General features: G+C 50.6%; 1 protein-coding gene across 2 annotated transcripts; it reads right to left on the bottom strand.

Annotated features, from left to right (window-relative positions):
• Positions 1–684: 684 nt before the first annotated feature.
• On the bottom strand, positions 685–16256 carry erp44 (endoplasmic reticulum protein 44). 2 transcript variants are annotated; one of them, XM_023814927.2, is made up of 12 exons: positions 16072–16256; positions 9237–9309; positions 9036–9075; positions 8623–8738; positions 7583–7767; positions 7011–7126; positions 6872–6929; positions 5672–5788; positions 3316–3427; positions 3059–3200; positions 1410–1512; positions 686–1316 (listed from the first exon to the last, which is right to left on the bottom strand). In XM_023814927.2, the coding sequence occupies exons 1-12, from the start codon at positions 16126–16128 to the stop codon at positions 1212–1214; spliced, it is 1224 nt and encodes a 407-aa protein (XP_023670695.1). In that variant the 5' UTR covers positions 16129–16256; the 3' UTR covers positions 686–1211. The 2 variants fall into 2 exon arrangements, with proteins under 2 accessions (XP_023670704.1, XP_023670695.1); XM_023814936.2 differs by lacking the exon at positions 16072–16256 and having other exon boundaries at positions 685–1316; positions 8623–8732; positions 9237–9315.
• Between the last annotated feature and the right edge of the window lie 19 nt (positions 16257–16275).

Here is a 16275-nt window from a genome sequence, read left to right as displayed (position 1 = left end):
CCCAATGGGCAGGGCCGCCTGTGTGGGCGGAGCATGACCTTTTTTTTTTTCTTTTCTTTTCAACTTCTGGGTGATGTTGGGTCTCCAGAAAACCCCCAGCGGAGAGGGGGGGCGTGGGCGTCGCAGCACGGATGGGGAAAATGTCGGCGGCTAAAAAAAGCCACAAGCCCATCCAGGGCCTCCTAGGAACCAGCCGAGGAGTGGACAATGCCGGGTTAGGGGGCACCTAAAGTGCTCAAACCGCCACCGTGCATCACAGCCGCTTCCCTGACACGGAATCATCTAGCGCCCCCTATCTAGACAGCAGGCCATTAATCCCCCGGATCACTTATGTCAGCTCCCGCAAGCATCGGTCCTCGTGTCCGAGGAACCCAAAAGCTTACGGACCACGGGCTCCATGTCACACGGTCTGGGGGGGAGAATGAAGACACGGGAGCCAGGTCTTGTAAAATGTTTTAATTTACCTTCTTGTGTTTTAGAGACCCCCTCCCCCGCCAAGATGACATTTTTCCCCCGCCACCCCCACCCTGTCCTGCCCCGCCCCTCCTGTGTAACCGTAATCAGTCACGACGCTACACTCTGCTTCTTTAGGAAGTTTAGGTGTATAAATACAGATTAAAAGTACAGGCCCTCAGTCAGTTCAGACAACGTGGAATATCCCCCAGTCCCACCCACCCCCCTCCCTCCTCCCAACCACAGAACCAGACCTGCTATGGGCTGAGAAGCTTTTCTGTGGGCATGACCTTCCTACTGTCTCCAGAAGACCAACCCCCCCAGACCCAGTCTCCTCCCGCTCCATTATTTTTTTCCTAATTTACAAAAATGTGATGGTACACGGGGGAGGGAAAAAATGGGGAAGGAGGGGGGGGGGGGGGGAAAAAGTGACATTTCATTTAGATGATGATCGCTTAGAAACTGACCCACCGCGTAGACATATTTACAAGCTCAAAAAAATAAAAGTAAAAATGGTTTCTCTTTTTTTTGTTTTTTTTTTTGGCCTTATTCCTCTGCCCTCGCCCCAGAAGTTTTTGTTTCTTCCTCATTATCCAAAATAAAAATTGTACACACAAGAGTTATGAAAATATAGGTTATTCCCGTTGCTGTGATGTGCTTAGAGGGCCCTTTCCTTCCCTGGCGGGGACGGTTCCCCTTTCCCGCTGTGGTGAGACCTCCTTCCCGCCGGTCCATCCGTCCCAGTGTCCACAGGAAGGCTACAGCTCATCCCGGTCCCTGGCGAAAGTGTAGCGGGTTTCACTGGGAGCCAGCTTCTGAAAGGAGCTCTCGGGGGGGCTGCTCTGTACCACTCTGCTGTCCTCCTGAAAACAGGAAGAAGCCATTGTGCCCCCTTAGTGAACCTTGCTCTCAATGGGAACTGGTGCCTAGGTTACCAGGGAGACGGGGTCACCCACCTGTCCGGGGGTGGTGTCGGTGGGGTCTGGGCCGTGGTGGAACTCCCGGTGCAGTTTCCCCGAGTGCAGGTCCAGGACGAACTGCCGCAACTTGCCCGGAACCCTGCAGAGATGATGCAGGGGAATCGGAACCTGGCAGCAGAGACGAACGGGACACCTGCCCACGGGTCTCAACACGGCGGCTCAGAGGAGCAGCGGCACCTGCCGCCGTTCCGCAGATAAACACAAAAGGAAACGATCGATCTGTACTGCAGCACAACCCCCGAACACACACACACACACACACACACACGTTAACAAAATCATCTGGCTGTCAGCGGCCAGCACTCACCGATCTGTTTTATCTATAACCTGTCAGGCGAGTGTATAATCACCAAAGAGATGCTGCTGTGGGGGAGAGGGGCTTCTCCTGATCCACCTCACCTGCCTGGGGGGCCCACAGGGCACAAAGCTGTCAGCCAGTGTCGGCTGGGAGGAACAATGGCTCGCTGTCGCAATTCGTACAGAACCTTGTTTCACTGCTGCCGTGGCGATTCCCCCGCCCCCCCCCCCCAGCAGCAAAGCGCTGTGAAAATGGGTGATGTGGGAAGTCTAACACGGCCCAATGGCATCAATACGGCGCCGTCATTTCTCTTCACCCGACCACCCCCCCCCCCCCCGGCTGCCTCCCTGCCCACGCTTGAATATTCATCTGCACAACTTCTCCATCGTACAACCTTCTTTGTTCTTCGATCCACGATGTTTCAAGGACTGGGTTTGCTGTTGGGTTAGGTGGCCTGACTCACTTCCACTGTGATTGGCCGAGGTGCGCCTATTTCAGCGAGTTAGAGTTCCAGTTAATTCTACCAAACCAGGGTTCCCACAAGCAGAATTAAACAGCCCTCACTAGAAACTTCTTCCCTGTGACACCAACATGCAGTCACAAAGGCTGATGGCTGTCCCTTGAGAAGTAAAGGTGGTTTTTAAATGCAACATGGAGAAGGAGGGCAGATTTTAAAGGGTTCGGTGACAGTGCAGTGATGAAGCAGCATCACCAACCGAGCAGAGAAGAAACTGATGAATTTATTTGGTCGTTGCTAACAGGTCGGTCACACCACTTTCATCAGAACTGAAGTAGCTGCAGACCTGTGAGTTTCGGATCTCAGTCAGGACACGACTGCCTCCCCCTGCCTGCAATAATGGCTGACAATTAGCAAGAACGAACCCAGGAAATGTAGGAGTACTGATGACACGCAGCATCTCAAGCACTGTCATTTGTACAAAGTGAGTGATTAAGAAATAAGTAATCTGTGCCCTCCCCACCTCCCCCCCCCCGCATTCCTAATTTTCCTCTACCCGAAGACGCACCTGCTATGCGCTCAAGGACCTGATTTAATTGAATGGGTCGTTTCCGAGGGGAGCCCAGAGGTTGCAGGACCGCCTGATGACAGGTCCTGGTTAGCGGCGGTCATCATAATTGGTGTTTAATCACCAGGTGCCCGGCGCGGGCAGGGAGACCCCAGGGGTGCCAGTTGTTGAGCCATGATTAAGCGAAGGCTGAGGCCCATCAGGCAATGGGCACAGACACCATCTCGCTTTTAATTAAAGATTTTTACTTTAAAGCGAGGGACAAAGAGAGATAGGAGGTGCTTAAGGGGGCTGCTACTTACGTCAAGTCGCTGAACTCCGGGAAGACGTACATGTGCCGGAAGCTGTCGATGGCGATGACGGGGCAGTCCGCTGGCGTCTTCTGGATGTGCAGCAGGGGGTGTCGGAACTTGTCGCAGTCGGCATGGAGGAAGTTGATGGAACCTGGACCGGTATGGCGGGGTGAGTGAAAACAAGAAAGGCACCCACCTTCTGGAGAGCATACTTGGGGCAGCCCCCCCCTAGTGATTATGAAACCCGTGCCCCCACCCACTGGTACCTTTTTCACTTATCAGCTGACGGGCCACTTCCTGCTGAAACCTTTCCAAGCTCTCGTGGTCCTCCTTCAGGTGGAACAGGATGAGGAACGGGATCCCCTCTTCGGTCAGCTCCTGTAGACACCCCCACAAGGCCTCGGTCAGTCCGTCTCCGGCACTCACGACACCAGCTTCTCCATCGCCACATGGCTAATCGCTTAAAAGCCTCAACAGACCATGTTCTAATCTCCAATTAATTGAGCTTAATCCTTTAGCGGATGGTAAATAATTAAATATCTTTGAATGTTACATCTGTATCAGTTAATTGTCTATAATATGCAGTCGTTTAGAAACACCGTGTCCGTGGGTAATAAGCATGGACATGCTTAATGTCACTGACGGCTTTATCCCTCATCATCCCCAGACGATGCGGCCGTACCGTCCGCTGAAACACGGCCAGTGTTCACCACGCGCACCTCCGGGTTGCCCTAAAAGCCTTTATCACCCCCCATGCGGGTCATATTCCACCAGGAATTCATGCGCATAAACATGACTCTGAATTTTTGAGAATGTTAATTTAAGCCTATGGCAGAAGGGGGAGTGGATGAGCTAAGGAGCACTAGCTAGAGATATGTATGGAATACCGTGTGTGTCTGTGTGTTTAACCTGTGACAGCAAAAATCTTGTATTTTGTTTGGTTAGTTGTGGTTGAGGTTAGGGCTGGGTAGGGGTTAAGGGTGTCATTGTTGGGATTAGGGTCCACACAAAGATGTGAATACAAACGTGTGTGTGAGTTCGTATGCGAGCGCGCATCCGCATAACACCATCAACCCTCCATACATCCATTTACAAGTATGTAATCCTGTACTGAACAAACAGGAATAGTGCTGCATTGTTCATGCCCTTGGCACCTCAGTCAAGCCCCTGAAACACTGTACCTGACCTCCAACCTGTCCCCTGCCCATCTGAAATGTGACCGGCAGCATCTCCCAGACACCTCAGCATATCTCCGCACACCGTCACAGCGTCAGGCCCAACTTTACCAACATACACTCCACAGCTTCACAGTCAGAAGCCCCGCCCACCCATATTACATCACTTACATTGTGCCAGGTCCCGGGTACAATTACAGGCACGAGATAACTTTACAGCAAGGGTCTGGCTACACTGAAGGGTGAGCAGAGGCAGCTACACTAATTATGATATCAGGAGTGCAGTGGGCAGTAAGTAAGGATAGCTGCAGTAGACTGTGAGCAGTAACCAGCTACACTGTAAGCGACACTGTAATTACAAGATGTCTGGAATGCAGTGGACCGTGAGCAGTGAACAGCAACACTGAGTTATACTGTAATTACATCATGCCGGGAATGCAGTGCACTGTAACTACACTATAATTACGACGTGTCAGGAATACAGTGGCCTGTGAGCAGTAAACAGCTACACTGTGACACACTAACTACACTGATACATTGTAACTACACTGCAATTATAACATTTCAGGAATGCAGTGAACTGGACGGGCCAGCAGACAGCCATGCTGCTGTAACTGGGCCAGTTCTATAAGGAAGCTACACGATCCTTCCATGTGCTAAGGTACAGGCGGCAAACACCGTGAGTAAAATACGAGCAGGCTCCCCGGGGAGGCCTGTGTTTGGACTGGCTGTTGCCAGGCGACAGAAAAACTGGTGAGCAGGCCCGAGTGGGTGCTATGGGCAAACAAGCCGGAGGGAGCAAACTGGCGCCCCCTGGCCGCCGTATACAAAAGGACACCCCTCCCCCCAAGGCACTGTGGGAAAAGTACACTTTAGGTTGCCGTGGATGAGCCGTGACCCCCACATCACATTCACACACTAATGATCAGGCTAACAGATTAACACAACGGTTTAAATCACCTCTCTATCCGTGGGGTGGGGGGGACACACACCACACAGCACTGTCAGTGATGACCCAACCCCCTCTTCATAAACCCCACCTCAACCACCAGCACACTGGCCACAGGCACAAAACAATACAACTTCATCAAAGGGACCTGACTCTCCTCTAGGCGGGTAGGGGGGGTTGTGGTAGGGGGAAAGGCTTCCAGGCCAGATCACACTGATCGCTGTGGATGGGGTGGGGGGGGGCGCGATGTCAGTTCAAAACCTCCTGTGAGAACAGAACCCAATCAGAGGACAGCCCAGGCTGCCACAAAGGCAGGCGAGCCGATACCACCGGCACACCGGCAGCGGGTCGATAGGGACCGCCGCCTCCAGAGGGGACTCCGAGCGCCAAAGGACACGGCAAACAAAAATCGATCTGCGGATGAGCAATACGGCGTGCATGCGTCGGCCAATGGGGCGGCCCGTCACCAGCCGATAACCCCGCCCTTCCATTACGTACCTCGCCGTTCTCAAAGGTGATCTCGCGCACCAGTGGCACGCACTTGTCCTGAGCCCAGGCGTGCGACAGGTCAAAGTTGGTGAGGGAGCCCAGGTATACCATATCAGGAACACTCTCCTGAAAGGGGGCAGGGAGGGAGAGATGAGAAAGAAAAAACACAGTCCTGGGTGGACAGGGAGGGAAAGACGGAGCTCAAACCAGAGAGATGGGGGCCATTTCAGAGCGTTTCTCCTCATCAAAGAGCGGGAGTCTGTCAGACACTGTACTACTCCCTGGGAGTAACACCGTTACAGTTAACACAATCTTCCCTGCGACTACCCGTCTGCCCCCCAATCAGTGCCAGTTCCTGTCGCATTGGATCCATGCAGCTTTCAGGCCGCTTTGCCATGTTTTAATACACCTGTGTGTCTGGATTGGGTACCTGGGACTATATCAATAAACATCCTGTTATCCAAGAATCACTGCAACGTATAATGCATGGCTTGGAGCTGTACGTTTGCACTTGAAGGCATTATTTTCACGTTTACGAACCGAAAACAAATTTATTAGTAAAATTGATATTCCTAACTGAGCTTAGGCAGCATAACAGTTACACAGCAGGCCGAGGTCTTTCCTTTCAATGAAACTGTATCTTGGGGTATTTCAAAATAACAGAATAGTGTTACTTTTCAAAATGCTAATGAAATTCCGTATTCCACTGTATAATGTCTGAATATTACGAAAAATTAGGTATCGCCCAAACCTACTACTATTAAATATTTCAGATATATACAACTCAAGCCTCCATAAGTTAGTTGTGTTATAATTTGCAGTGCTGCTGCCCCCCTCGAAACATTAGCTTTGCAGATATTGGAAGCAGCCGTAGAAATAGTTGGGGTGACAACTTCAAACGTGAACTACCTCCCAAACTGCTGACGTTTTAGCTCCCTCCATGCTGTGGTGAACTAATATGCAGATGTGGACGTAAACATGCAATAACGTGGAATTGAACCTCGGTCCCATAGATCGGCCCTATTGTCACTGTTACCTGATCCAACTATTCGTGTCAGTATTGGAGTAATATCTGATATCAGTATCGGATCGGTGCATCCTTACATAAGCTACCCAAACGTGAGCGCTGACTGGTTGAGCTCTGACCGGCCTTCTCTGCTCTGAATGGGAGAATAAAAGTTCTGGGACGGTATAGGCTGGGGAACTCACCCCGATGGGTTTATAGATCATGTTATCTCCGCTGAAGCGCTCTGGTTTCGATATTTCCCTGGGGAAAAGACAAGATCACATCAGACCACACTGGCCCGACCCAAAGAAGATGGTGGCAGGCGGAAGACCTAGCAGTTACCCGAAGGTAGCCAGGAAGACGCAGTCATCTCGTAGGATGTTGGCCACCTTCTCAAACGTGCTGTAGTTCTCAGAATCCTTCCTCTCAAAGTAGCCTATGATGGTTCTCCTACTCCGCTGTGAGAGGTCAGAATTGGAAGAAAAAACAAATTCTGTAAGGGAAAGCATCCTGGGCTCCTGCCAATTTGCTCATGGGAGTTTTAATTCCGCAAAAATGTTCTGAGGGCAGAAGGAAAAATGATTGGTTCCCAGAGATAACCAATCAGATTGTAGAGGGGGTGGGTCCAAACAATCAGATGTCTGGGTCCCACCCCCTCTACAATCTGTTTGTTTTTCTCCCTGAACCAATCATTTTTCGTTCTGTCCTCAGAACATTTACTTTCTGAGGGCAGATATTTTTTGTATGTTAAACGCCCTCAGGCTGCCAATTCCATTCCCGTTTCCCAGCATGTGAATTCTGGACGCTCCACTGACATATCAAGCACCAAGCATGAACAAATGCAAGGCTACTTAAGCGCCGTATACCAGACACTGAAGGGATGAATTGAGCGCAGCGAGCCGCGGGCTTCTCACATCAATGCTGGTGGCCTCCTCCAGGCTCTGCAACTCCTTCACAGGGTCGACCTTCTGCTGCCGGATGAAGTCGGCGATGGCCGACACAGACCTCTGGCCGCGGTATTCGCGCTTCATCATCATGCCGTTGCGGAAGAGCTTCAGGGTGGGGTACTTGCTGATGCGGTAGCGCTGGGCGATGTCGGCTGGGTGGGAGAGAGGGAGGGAGGCAGACTGAAGACGGCCGTTTGCGGCGTGAGACGTGCTTTACATCATCCGCCAGGCCGAGGCAGTGTGAAGGACAGCAGGGCCACTTAACGGCTGAATGGAGCAGCCCCTTTGATCCCCGAGGGACCGAGTGTCACCTCTGAGGCCTCTGGTTTAAGGAGACCTTTACTGAATAAACGGTAACTGATGGATGGATGGATGGACGGCATTTAGCGTTTTTTTTCGGTCAAAAAAAAAAAATCAGAGGCTCATGGTACCTGCAAGAACCCACCAGCAAGTTCTGCAGAGTCTGGTCCCCATTATACCCAGTAATACAGATTATGTGAATAAGAGGAGTGACCAACCCCCCTTGCCACCCTCCCAAAAAAAAAAAAAACCTGGAAAACTGTCAAGAAAATGAGCAAGCTGTGTGAGGCAGCTGAGTATCAGATATGACTAATTAAGGCTGCTGCAAATGGGTGTCGCCGGGGCAACGGGGCCAGCAGTCTGCCGTGTCCCCCACAAGAAGCCTGCAGAGAACCTGCCCGCTGCCTGCCTGACATCACCGAGCTCACGCACCACAGCGATGAAAGGCCACCCCCAGCAGAGGGTTCAAAACGCTCTAAAGTAATTTCTTTCCTCATTACGGCAGGTGTTTAAGCCCCACCACCCACCCCCCGCTCCTGGCCCATCCCTGGGGGGCTTTAAACCTCTGGGGCCTTCAGAGGGGACGCCGTTTTGTCATTAGCCATCAAACGCCTCGCAGATCGTCAATAATTCTGTTTAATTTCCTTTATCTCAAAGGCGGAGTGCGGCCGCGGGCCGCGCCGGTGTGTGTGTGCGTGAGGACTCACAGTGCTGATCGCAGTCCACACGAGCAAACACCACCTGCTTGGTATCGGGAAACTCTTCTCGAACCACATTAGAGCCCTCCTCAAAGATGGGGTGCAGCATTTGGCTGAATCTGCACCTGGACACGGGGTCACAAGAGGGCCACGCATGGTCATTCAGGGTCAGGCAAGGTCACTCTTGGTCACGTGGGTTCGCTGTAACTAAAGCCCCGCCCCCCCCCGGCACTCCACAGGGCGGAACTGCACCTCTGAGCTGAAGCTGGGAACTACGTGAAATCACACAAGTCGTTTTCTTGTTAAGTGGAAACCTGTAGCTTCCCAGTGAGATTTTAAACGGCAAACAAAGACAATCCGGGGAAAATAACCGCAGGATGCGTTAACTTCCACGGTGAGGATGTGAGGAGGTTAGTACTCACCAGTCTGCATAAAAATTCACTAAAGCCACACCAGCATTGTCTGAAAGAACAACAAAGATGTCAGTTCAAATGAGGGTGTAACGCCGAACTGCATTGAAGAAACGGAAGGAATGACATTCAGTGGCTTCAGATGTTAGGGCTGTCCTAACACCACCCATCACCCTAACATCAGCCTCCTAGGATGCATGCCTCAACACTTACTCAAGATGTCATCGATGTTACCCCCATCCAGAGTGATTACTTCACTTCTAACCGGAGTGCTAAACCAAGTAACCTAAAGAGGGAGAGAAGTGCCAGAGATCAGCCAATAGGGAGACACCGTGGGCCCCATGTAACCAGGACAGCAATCAGATCAGCCAATAGGGAGACACCGTGGGCCCCATGTAACCAGGACAGCAATCAGATCAGCCAATAGGGAGAAACCGTGGGCTCCATGTGACCAGGACAGCAATGAGCACACTGAGAAGTGATTCTGATAGAAAGGCCTTATTGTATTGACTGGTTTCAATGGCATAACACATTAGAAAAAGAAAAAAAACTGTGTAGATCTCACACCAACACAGTAACAACAGTAACTAACATGAAATAACTAATTTAGAACAGGATTGTTCTGCAGCAGCAGGAACTGGATACTGCAGTGTGGGGGCACCAGAGAGCCCCTCAGGAAAAGCCGAAACCACAGTGATTCTAAACCTCGACCGCTTATCCTGTGACGAGCAGCCTTTACTCAGTCCCGCGCCCTTCACGCTCTGCAGCAAACTTACTTTGTTATTTTTTCCCCCACTCAGTTTAAGCCCATTCTTAGCACCCCTTTTAGGCCGGGGTGGGGGGGGGGGGTGCTCACCAGGGACTGTTAGACTAACCTGGGACACGCATTCAAAAATGGGGGCCCGTGACACCCACGTGCGCTCATACGTCCCCCAGGTGCTGTGGAGCTGGCAGGCTGTCAATCAAGGTGCAACTGCAGCCTCCAGTCCCCAGAGGGCGCTGCATGGGTCGCAAGAGACGAGGCAGCGCAGGGGGACATGGTACATAAATGTCGAACCACACCTGGAGGTTAAAAGCAACCCAAAAGCCATTTAGAAGCTGAAATGCAGGTGGGGCGGAGGGGGGGGGGTGGTAGTGTAATCTTCCAGAAGCCTCCGTCGCATCTCCAGTTATGACGGCAACATTCCGGTAAGCAATATTTCAGGTACTGCGCGTGCAGCTTACTGTAAACGTCTCACCCTGATAACCGATACCGCAGCCCCACCTGCCGGAACGTCCACAGCGATCAGCAGGGCCCTTCAGAGGCTGCCCTTCCCACTTCAGCTCCAGAACCACATTGTGGCCAAGAACATACATGGTACATGAATCGTACAAAGACCACCAACATCAAAATCTCACTTCTGGTCAATGAATAGTCTTATTAGCTTCTCGTATGCTAGACGATGTTGCTGCAATACTGGATATAACTGAGCATTAAAGGACAGCGCAAAGTACCGGGTCTCGCCATCAGCCCGCTGCCATAGGTCACACAGCCCAGGTCAGGTGAGAGTCAGATCCAATAAAAGCAGCCTTTCTCCATGCGGGTGGCGAAGGCCTGCCTCTCCACATCCGCGCACCTCCGCCGGCTTATCCGACCGCCGCCCTGCTCTCCATCTGCACCTACGCCTTAGTTATGGACCTTTGGCCTCACTGGACACACTATTCTTCTATATTGTGCTTCTCTAGTCCTCGTGGCCCTTTCGTTCAACAAGAGCTGCAGAAAATTTAAGCTGGTTACCTGCCAGCCATCGGAAGCTGAGCCTAGCTGCCCCGGTACCTGAGCAGAGGCTCCACGACAGCAGCAGGATTCTAATGTACTGCCTGCCTCACCTACACATCACTCTGGACAAGAGCATCTGGTACATGAATAAATGTAAATGTCTCCACAGAGATGGGAAAAGACAATCGTTCAAGGAAAAATTAAGAGGAGTAATATAGTGAAATGGAATCTTGGAATTTTTCTGCGTAACAAAACGCATCAAAAAGCGACCAGATATTTAAGCAAGTATTTTACGTGTTAAATTCTAAGGCATGTGAAAAAGACCTTGGATGCCAGGGTCTGCTTGTGTTTTTTGTTACTGCCTTACACTCTTCATTCTGCTGACAGCGTGTTAACTTGCTAAGAGGCGACGGCTTAACATCTGCCACAGGTGATGGACCACAAAACCGTCCGTCTCAGCTTTGCCTGACAGACAAAAAAGAAAAACATATTGTGCTCGTGATATTTTTACAGCATTTACCAGGAGCTGCTTGACTGTCACTTAGAGTCAGAGAGTCAGTTCCCAGTTTAGGATTCTTAGCAAATCTGACATTTCAAAATCTTGATCCTGGTTCTGCCGCAAACTGCTTTGTCCCTCAATTCTTGCAAACATGCTGTACTGAGGCAAACATACTGTAACTGTTACTGAACCGGCATTGGCAAGAGGACCTGGCACCACAGGTGCCTGATGCAGCAGCCCCCCCCCCCCCCCCCCCCCCGCCCGCCCAGCACCAAGCCGGCTTACCGCAAACCGGGCGAGAGCTCATTGGTAGGTGAGGACAGGAAGTCAGAGGCAGGAATTTCGCAGGGTGCAGATGAGAGGAAGCAGCCAGGTAACAAAAGTGCAATTTCAGTGTGTTTGGGGGGGGGGGGGTGTCCTCATTCAATTCAGTTAAAAAATGTTTACTGCTCCTAACAGGACTGTACGCGACATGATTCCTATTAAAGTCACTGACGTCATCAAAGTAAGGCTCAGTTTAAAAGCAATTTTCTCTGCTTACACAGAAAAGCAACAACGAGAAGAATCTTGTTAAGAGGTGTAACAGAACAATTTCTTGTGCCGCTTTTCCACTGGCATACAGGAACCGGGCCGTACCGCAAAGAAAGACTAGTTACAACACAGATCCAGCCAGGGGCAGAATACCGGTATCTTGACCGGTTTTGACCAATCAGATGGTGGTGCCACAACCAGCTCGGTTTGGTACGTTTTCAGCCCTGCTGGCACCAGCTCGGGTATGGCTCGCATACTCTGCAATGGAAAACCGGCAGTTTGCGGTAGGGCTCGGTTCTTGGTGGCAGTGGAAAAGCATCATTGGGCTTTAACCATCGTTCACGGGTTAAAATGACTGATTTGTTTACAGATAACTTTTACAGCCCCTATGCAGCGTTCAACTGAGCAGGATCTTACGTTTAAAGGTACAAGGTCACGTTTACCATGTTAATCAAACACGGCCGAGTCACCCGGCTACAGCCAGCTGGCCCTAATCTCTGCCCCAGGCCCTACACAGCCCTGAAATGGTGACACTAAGTCCCTTTCTGGCACACAGAGGCAGTTACATACACATGTTTTGGGCAGCTCTTATTTCAATCCCACAGTACACCGGCCCCCCCACTGTCCCAGAGGCCCCACACTAGAACATGGCGGGGGGGGGGGACTGAAAATAGCTGCAGTTGGCTGGTGGCGCATGCTTTGAGAGGTGACGGGTGGCCTGCTGGTCCAGGTACTACTAGGAGACACAGCACAGAGGAGGCGCCCGACAAGCTGCATGACACAGCGGGTGAAAACGCCCCTCCACCACACAGCCAGGGAGGGGGGAAAGGGACCGGCCGAACGGGCACAGCGACATGCTTCAGAGCAGCAGCACTTTTCACTGAAGGTCCTGCCGACACCAGCTGCGCAGTCACTGTAGAAACTCCCAAGCTGCAAACCTAACCGGTACCTCGGGAAGCTTAACACGCCCTGCAGGAAGCAGGTTCAGCAGTCACGGATGTTTGGCCAACCCAAACACCCACACACCCACACACACACACACACACACACACACAGGATCGGGTCCTGGTGGATCCCACCTGCAAGAGCAGCGATGAGCAAAGCATACACAGGGAGGGAACGAGCAGCACGGGGGCGGGCAGGCAGACGGAGGGACAGACGGACGGACGGAGGCGGGCAGAGGCTCCCCCAACCCACCACATGACTAATTAAATTACACCCTCCGGCTACCTGGCCAAGGTTCAACCTGCTGAAGCAGGGGAAACATGATTCTGCCGGTTAAAGGTACAAAGGCATGAAATAGGTCACCTCAAGGCCTTCACCCCAAACGTTCTGGCTACCCGGTTGTGTCTCACTTACAGAGAGAGTTTAACTGGTCTGACACACCCCAAACAATGGAGTCAAAACTAGGTGCGGAGGCATGAAGAGCAAAATATTACAGCAGGGCACAAAAAACTTATGCGTAGTGTCACGCTGCTAGACAATTTTCACCAGTAGCTTAATGTAGCTGGCTGTCATTACTTCAGTAGCATTTCTTCCATTGGTCAGATGGCCCAGAATTATCACCAAGACCTTCATTTTTACAGGGACCACAACATAAGCTCACAATGCAGGGTCCATCCACCCAAAGCAAAGCAGATGCTTGCTCCACTGCTAAATTCCAGGCATAGTAAGGTTAAGGGGTGTCTGTGCGAATGAACCACCCCTGTCATACCTTCAGGAGGAGCTGTAACTGAGCCGAATAAAACTGGAGAAACAGCCAGATGCAAAGATATACTCTAGATCAATGTTTCTCACTCTAGATCAATGTTTCTCAAAAGGGTCCTCGGACCCCCCCAGGCAACCCATGTTAGGAAGGAGCAAAAACATGGACTGTCTTGGGGTCTCTGCCTACTGGGCTGAGAAACATTGCCCTAGACGATAGTCTGGATGGCTAAATTAAATTAACTTGGAAACATGCAAATGACCCCCCCCCCCCCCCCCATTTAGTAGTCAGCTGCCACCTTTAGACATGGCTGCTGCTCAGACAGAGCGTCTGACACCCTTAAATCAAGGGTGTTTAAAAAGAAGGTTACTGGACACCAAGGACCACAAGCTCGAACACACTAATCCCGTTACTGAAGACGAACACCGGAGACTCGCTGCTTTTTCCATTTCAACTGCGGCAACCTGCTGACATGAGTCTGGGGGAAATACTTTTACATATGTAATGATGTGCAAGCGCTGCAAACTCCCAGTTACGTCCAAGCTGTCACAGGGACGCGTGTGACACGACAACATGGCCACAGGTGCCGAAGCAGATCACGCAATGCAGGGACCGGACAGCCCCCAGAACGGCACCCAGCTGAATTCTGCTCACGTTCTAACTGGGCTGAGCTAAACCCACATGGCACATCCAGCCCAGCGTGCCGAGATGCTTCGGCTTACTGGTGCCGCCTCCTTCCCAGAAGCATGTTCCTCCCGCCAGCAGCTCACATCCAATCCCCAGCCTGGAATCATGAACCACCTGGCTGTAAATCACACACTACAAAACAAGCCCCCATTACAGGCCTGTAACCCTGCACCCATTCTACAGTCAGGACTTCATCACCCAGATTTGCCAACTGACCCAAAATGGGCGCTTTCTAACAGCGGCTTGTTCAGCCTGATACACCTGAGAGGCAGGAATTTCAAATCATACCACTTTCAAAAGCCAGGTCAAGGTTAGCTAGACAAGGATTTTCCCAGTAAGGGAAAAATGATTCCACTGAATGGACGCTGGAAGATCATATGAGTCATCAGCTTCCCCTTTTACAAAGTTTTCAAAGTTAAAACAACTACATTTTCAATTTTCAGTATTGCCTCTACTGTAAAAAATGGGGCTTTAGCAAAGCAGTGATCCTAACACAGGAGTCTCATTGGCGGGAACATAACAGAATACATCCTCAACAATGAAGATGAAACTCGGGCTAAATACTATTTCATACTGAACCATTTCAGCACCTACAAGAGAGCTTTCAGCAATTCAACTGATATAATACCTTTAAATAAATAACCATATAGGGCTAAATAAACCAATAAGCATGTCATTTGAACACGCCAACAGTATCCATATCACTCTTTACTGAATCAATGACGAGGTTGCACGTAATTTAATGCTTTAATTTCACTTGCTTTCTCCCCCTGAAACCTAAAATATGACGAAACTAATCAGCAGAAAGGACACCCTCCAAGTCATCGGCCCGTGGGCTATGTGGCAAACTCCTCTCGTAAAGTCGATTCTTATGAAGCGAGGAGGAGAGAGAAACATATATTTGATAAACACATGAAATCTGCCCGAGTCGCCCTCCCCTCCTCGCGCGACACAAACAGCGGAGTGCCTAGGCCGCGGCCTCACGCCGCAAAGGTGTCTGCTCACTTCCGGGTTGTCAGCCAATAGAAACGAGCCACAACAGAGGAATCCACCAACCGGCTTCTCCGATTTCGGCAGCGACCGGGAGGCCGGCGCCCACTCTCAGGACGACCATGTCGGAGCTAAAAGCCACGTTTAAGTGCAGCCGTGTGTGGCCGAGCAACTGCCGTGCACCCAGCACACTGGGGGGAAACGATTAAGTATACACAGTATAATATACTTCCTGAATCAAACGTTAACCATGCGGTACATTTCAGAAGTCAACACCAAGGGGTATACTAAAAGGCCAGTTAAAACTATCTCCAAAGTTAACTTTCCTTAAATATAAGCAGAAAGTTGAGTATGAACTTCGGGATCAGACATCAAATTGCCATCAAAAGTACAGAGATAATTGCTGTTGACATTAGAGAGAGCTTTCGCTAGTTGCATTACCTAGCGTTGTCTCTGGGTTATATACCCGGTACACTGTTCATAATCATTACTTCATAGCAATATTTTAGCTGTGTAGGCGGTTAAACAAAGTACTTGATAAATAACGATATGCCCTCCTGAACACCCGGTTTGCTATCTGGCCTGAAATGCATACAATTAGCTGCTAAACTTTCACCTGGATATTTATGTCAACCCACAGCAGCTTCAAATATATGTTGCCACAAAATTACGACAGATAGCCATTTCATTTGGAGGACTGTACAAGTCACATTACTTGTAATTGTCTTTCTGCTTGATTACAGATATAGAAGATCACCGTGCAGCGTCGGCTAGCTGCTCTCAGCCGGCCACACACGCAGGAACCATAGATGCACTTAAGGCGGCCGAAGAACGAAGCGTTTCAAGGTTCTGCCAGGTCTCGGATATTACTGCTTACCAAGAGTATCGTGAAGCAGTGGATTTCTAGAGAGGGTATAACTGCAGATAATTTCATTGTATAGTGAAGTTGTTTGAGGTTACGATGTTGCTTAATCTTCCTGGTCTCTCTCTCGGTACCACCTCCTCTCTTCTGGTGCGGGAAACGAACGGGAATCTCTCAGATCGGGACCACGGCAACCTGGAGCGAAATTTCCGGGTAATC

This window comes from Paramormyrops kingsleyae, chromosome 9 (genome assembly GCF_048594095.1).
Source record: "Paramormyrops kingsleyae isolate MSU_618 chromosome 9, PKINGS_0.4, whole genome shotgun sequence".
Classification (NCBI taxonomy): Eukaryota; Metazoa; Chordata; class Actinopteri; order Osteoglossiformes; family Mormyridae; genus Paramormyrops; species Paramormyrops kingsleyae.
The sequence above is the reverse complement of the archived record's forward strand: the minus strand, read 5'-3'. Positions and strand labels throughout refer to the sequence as shown.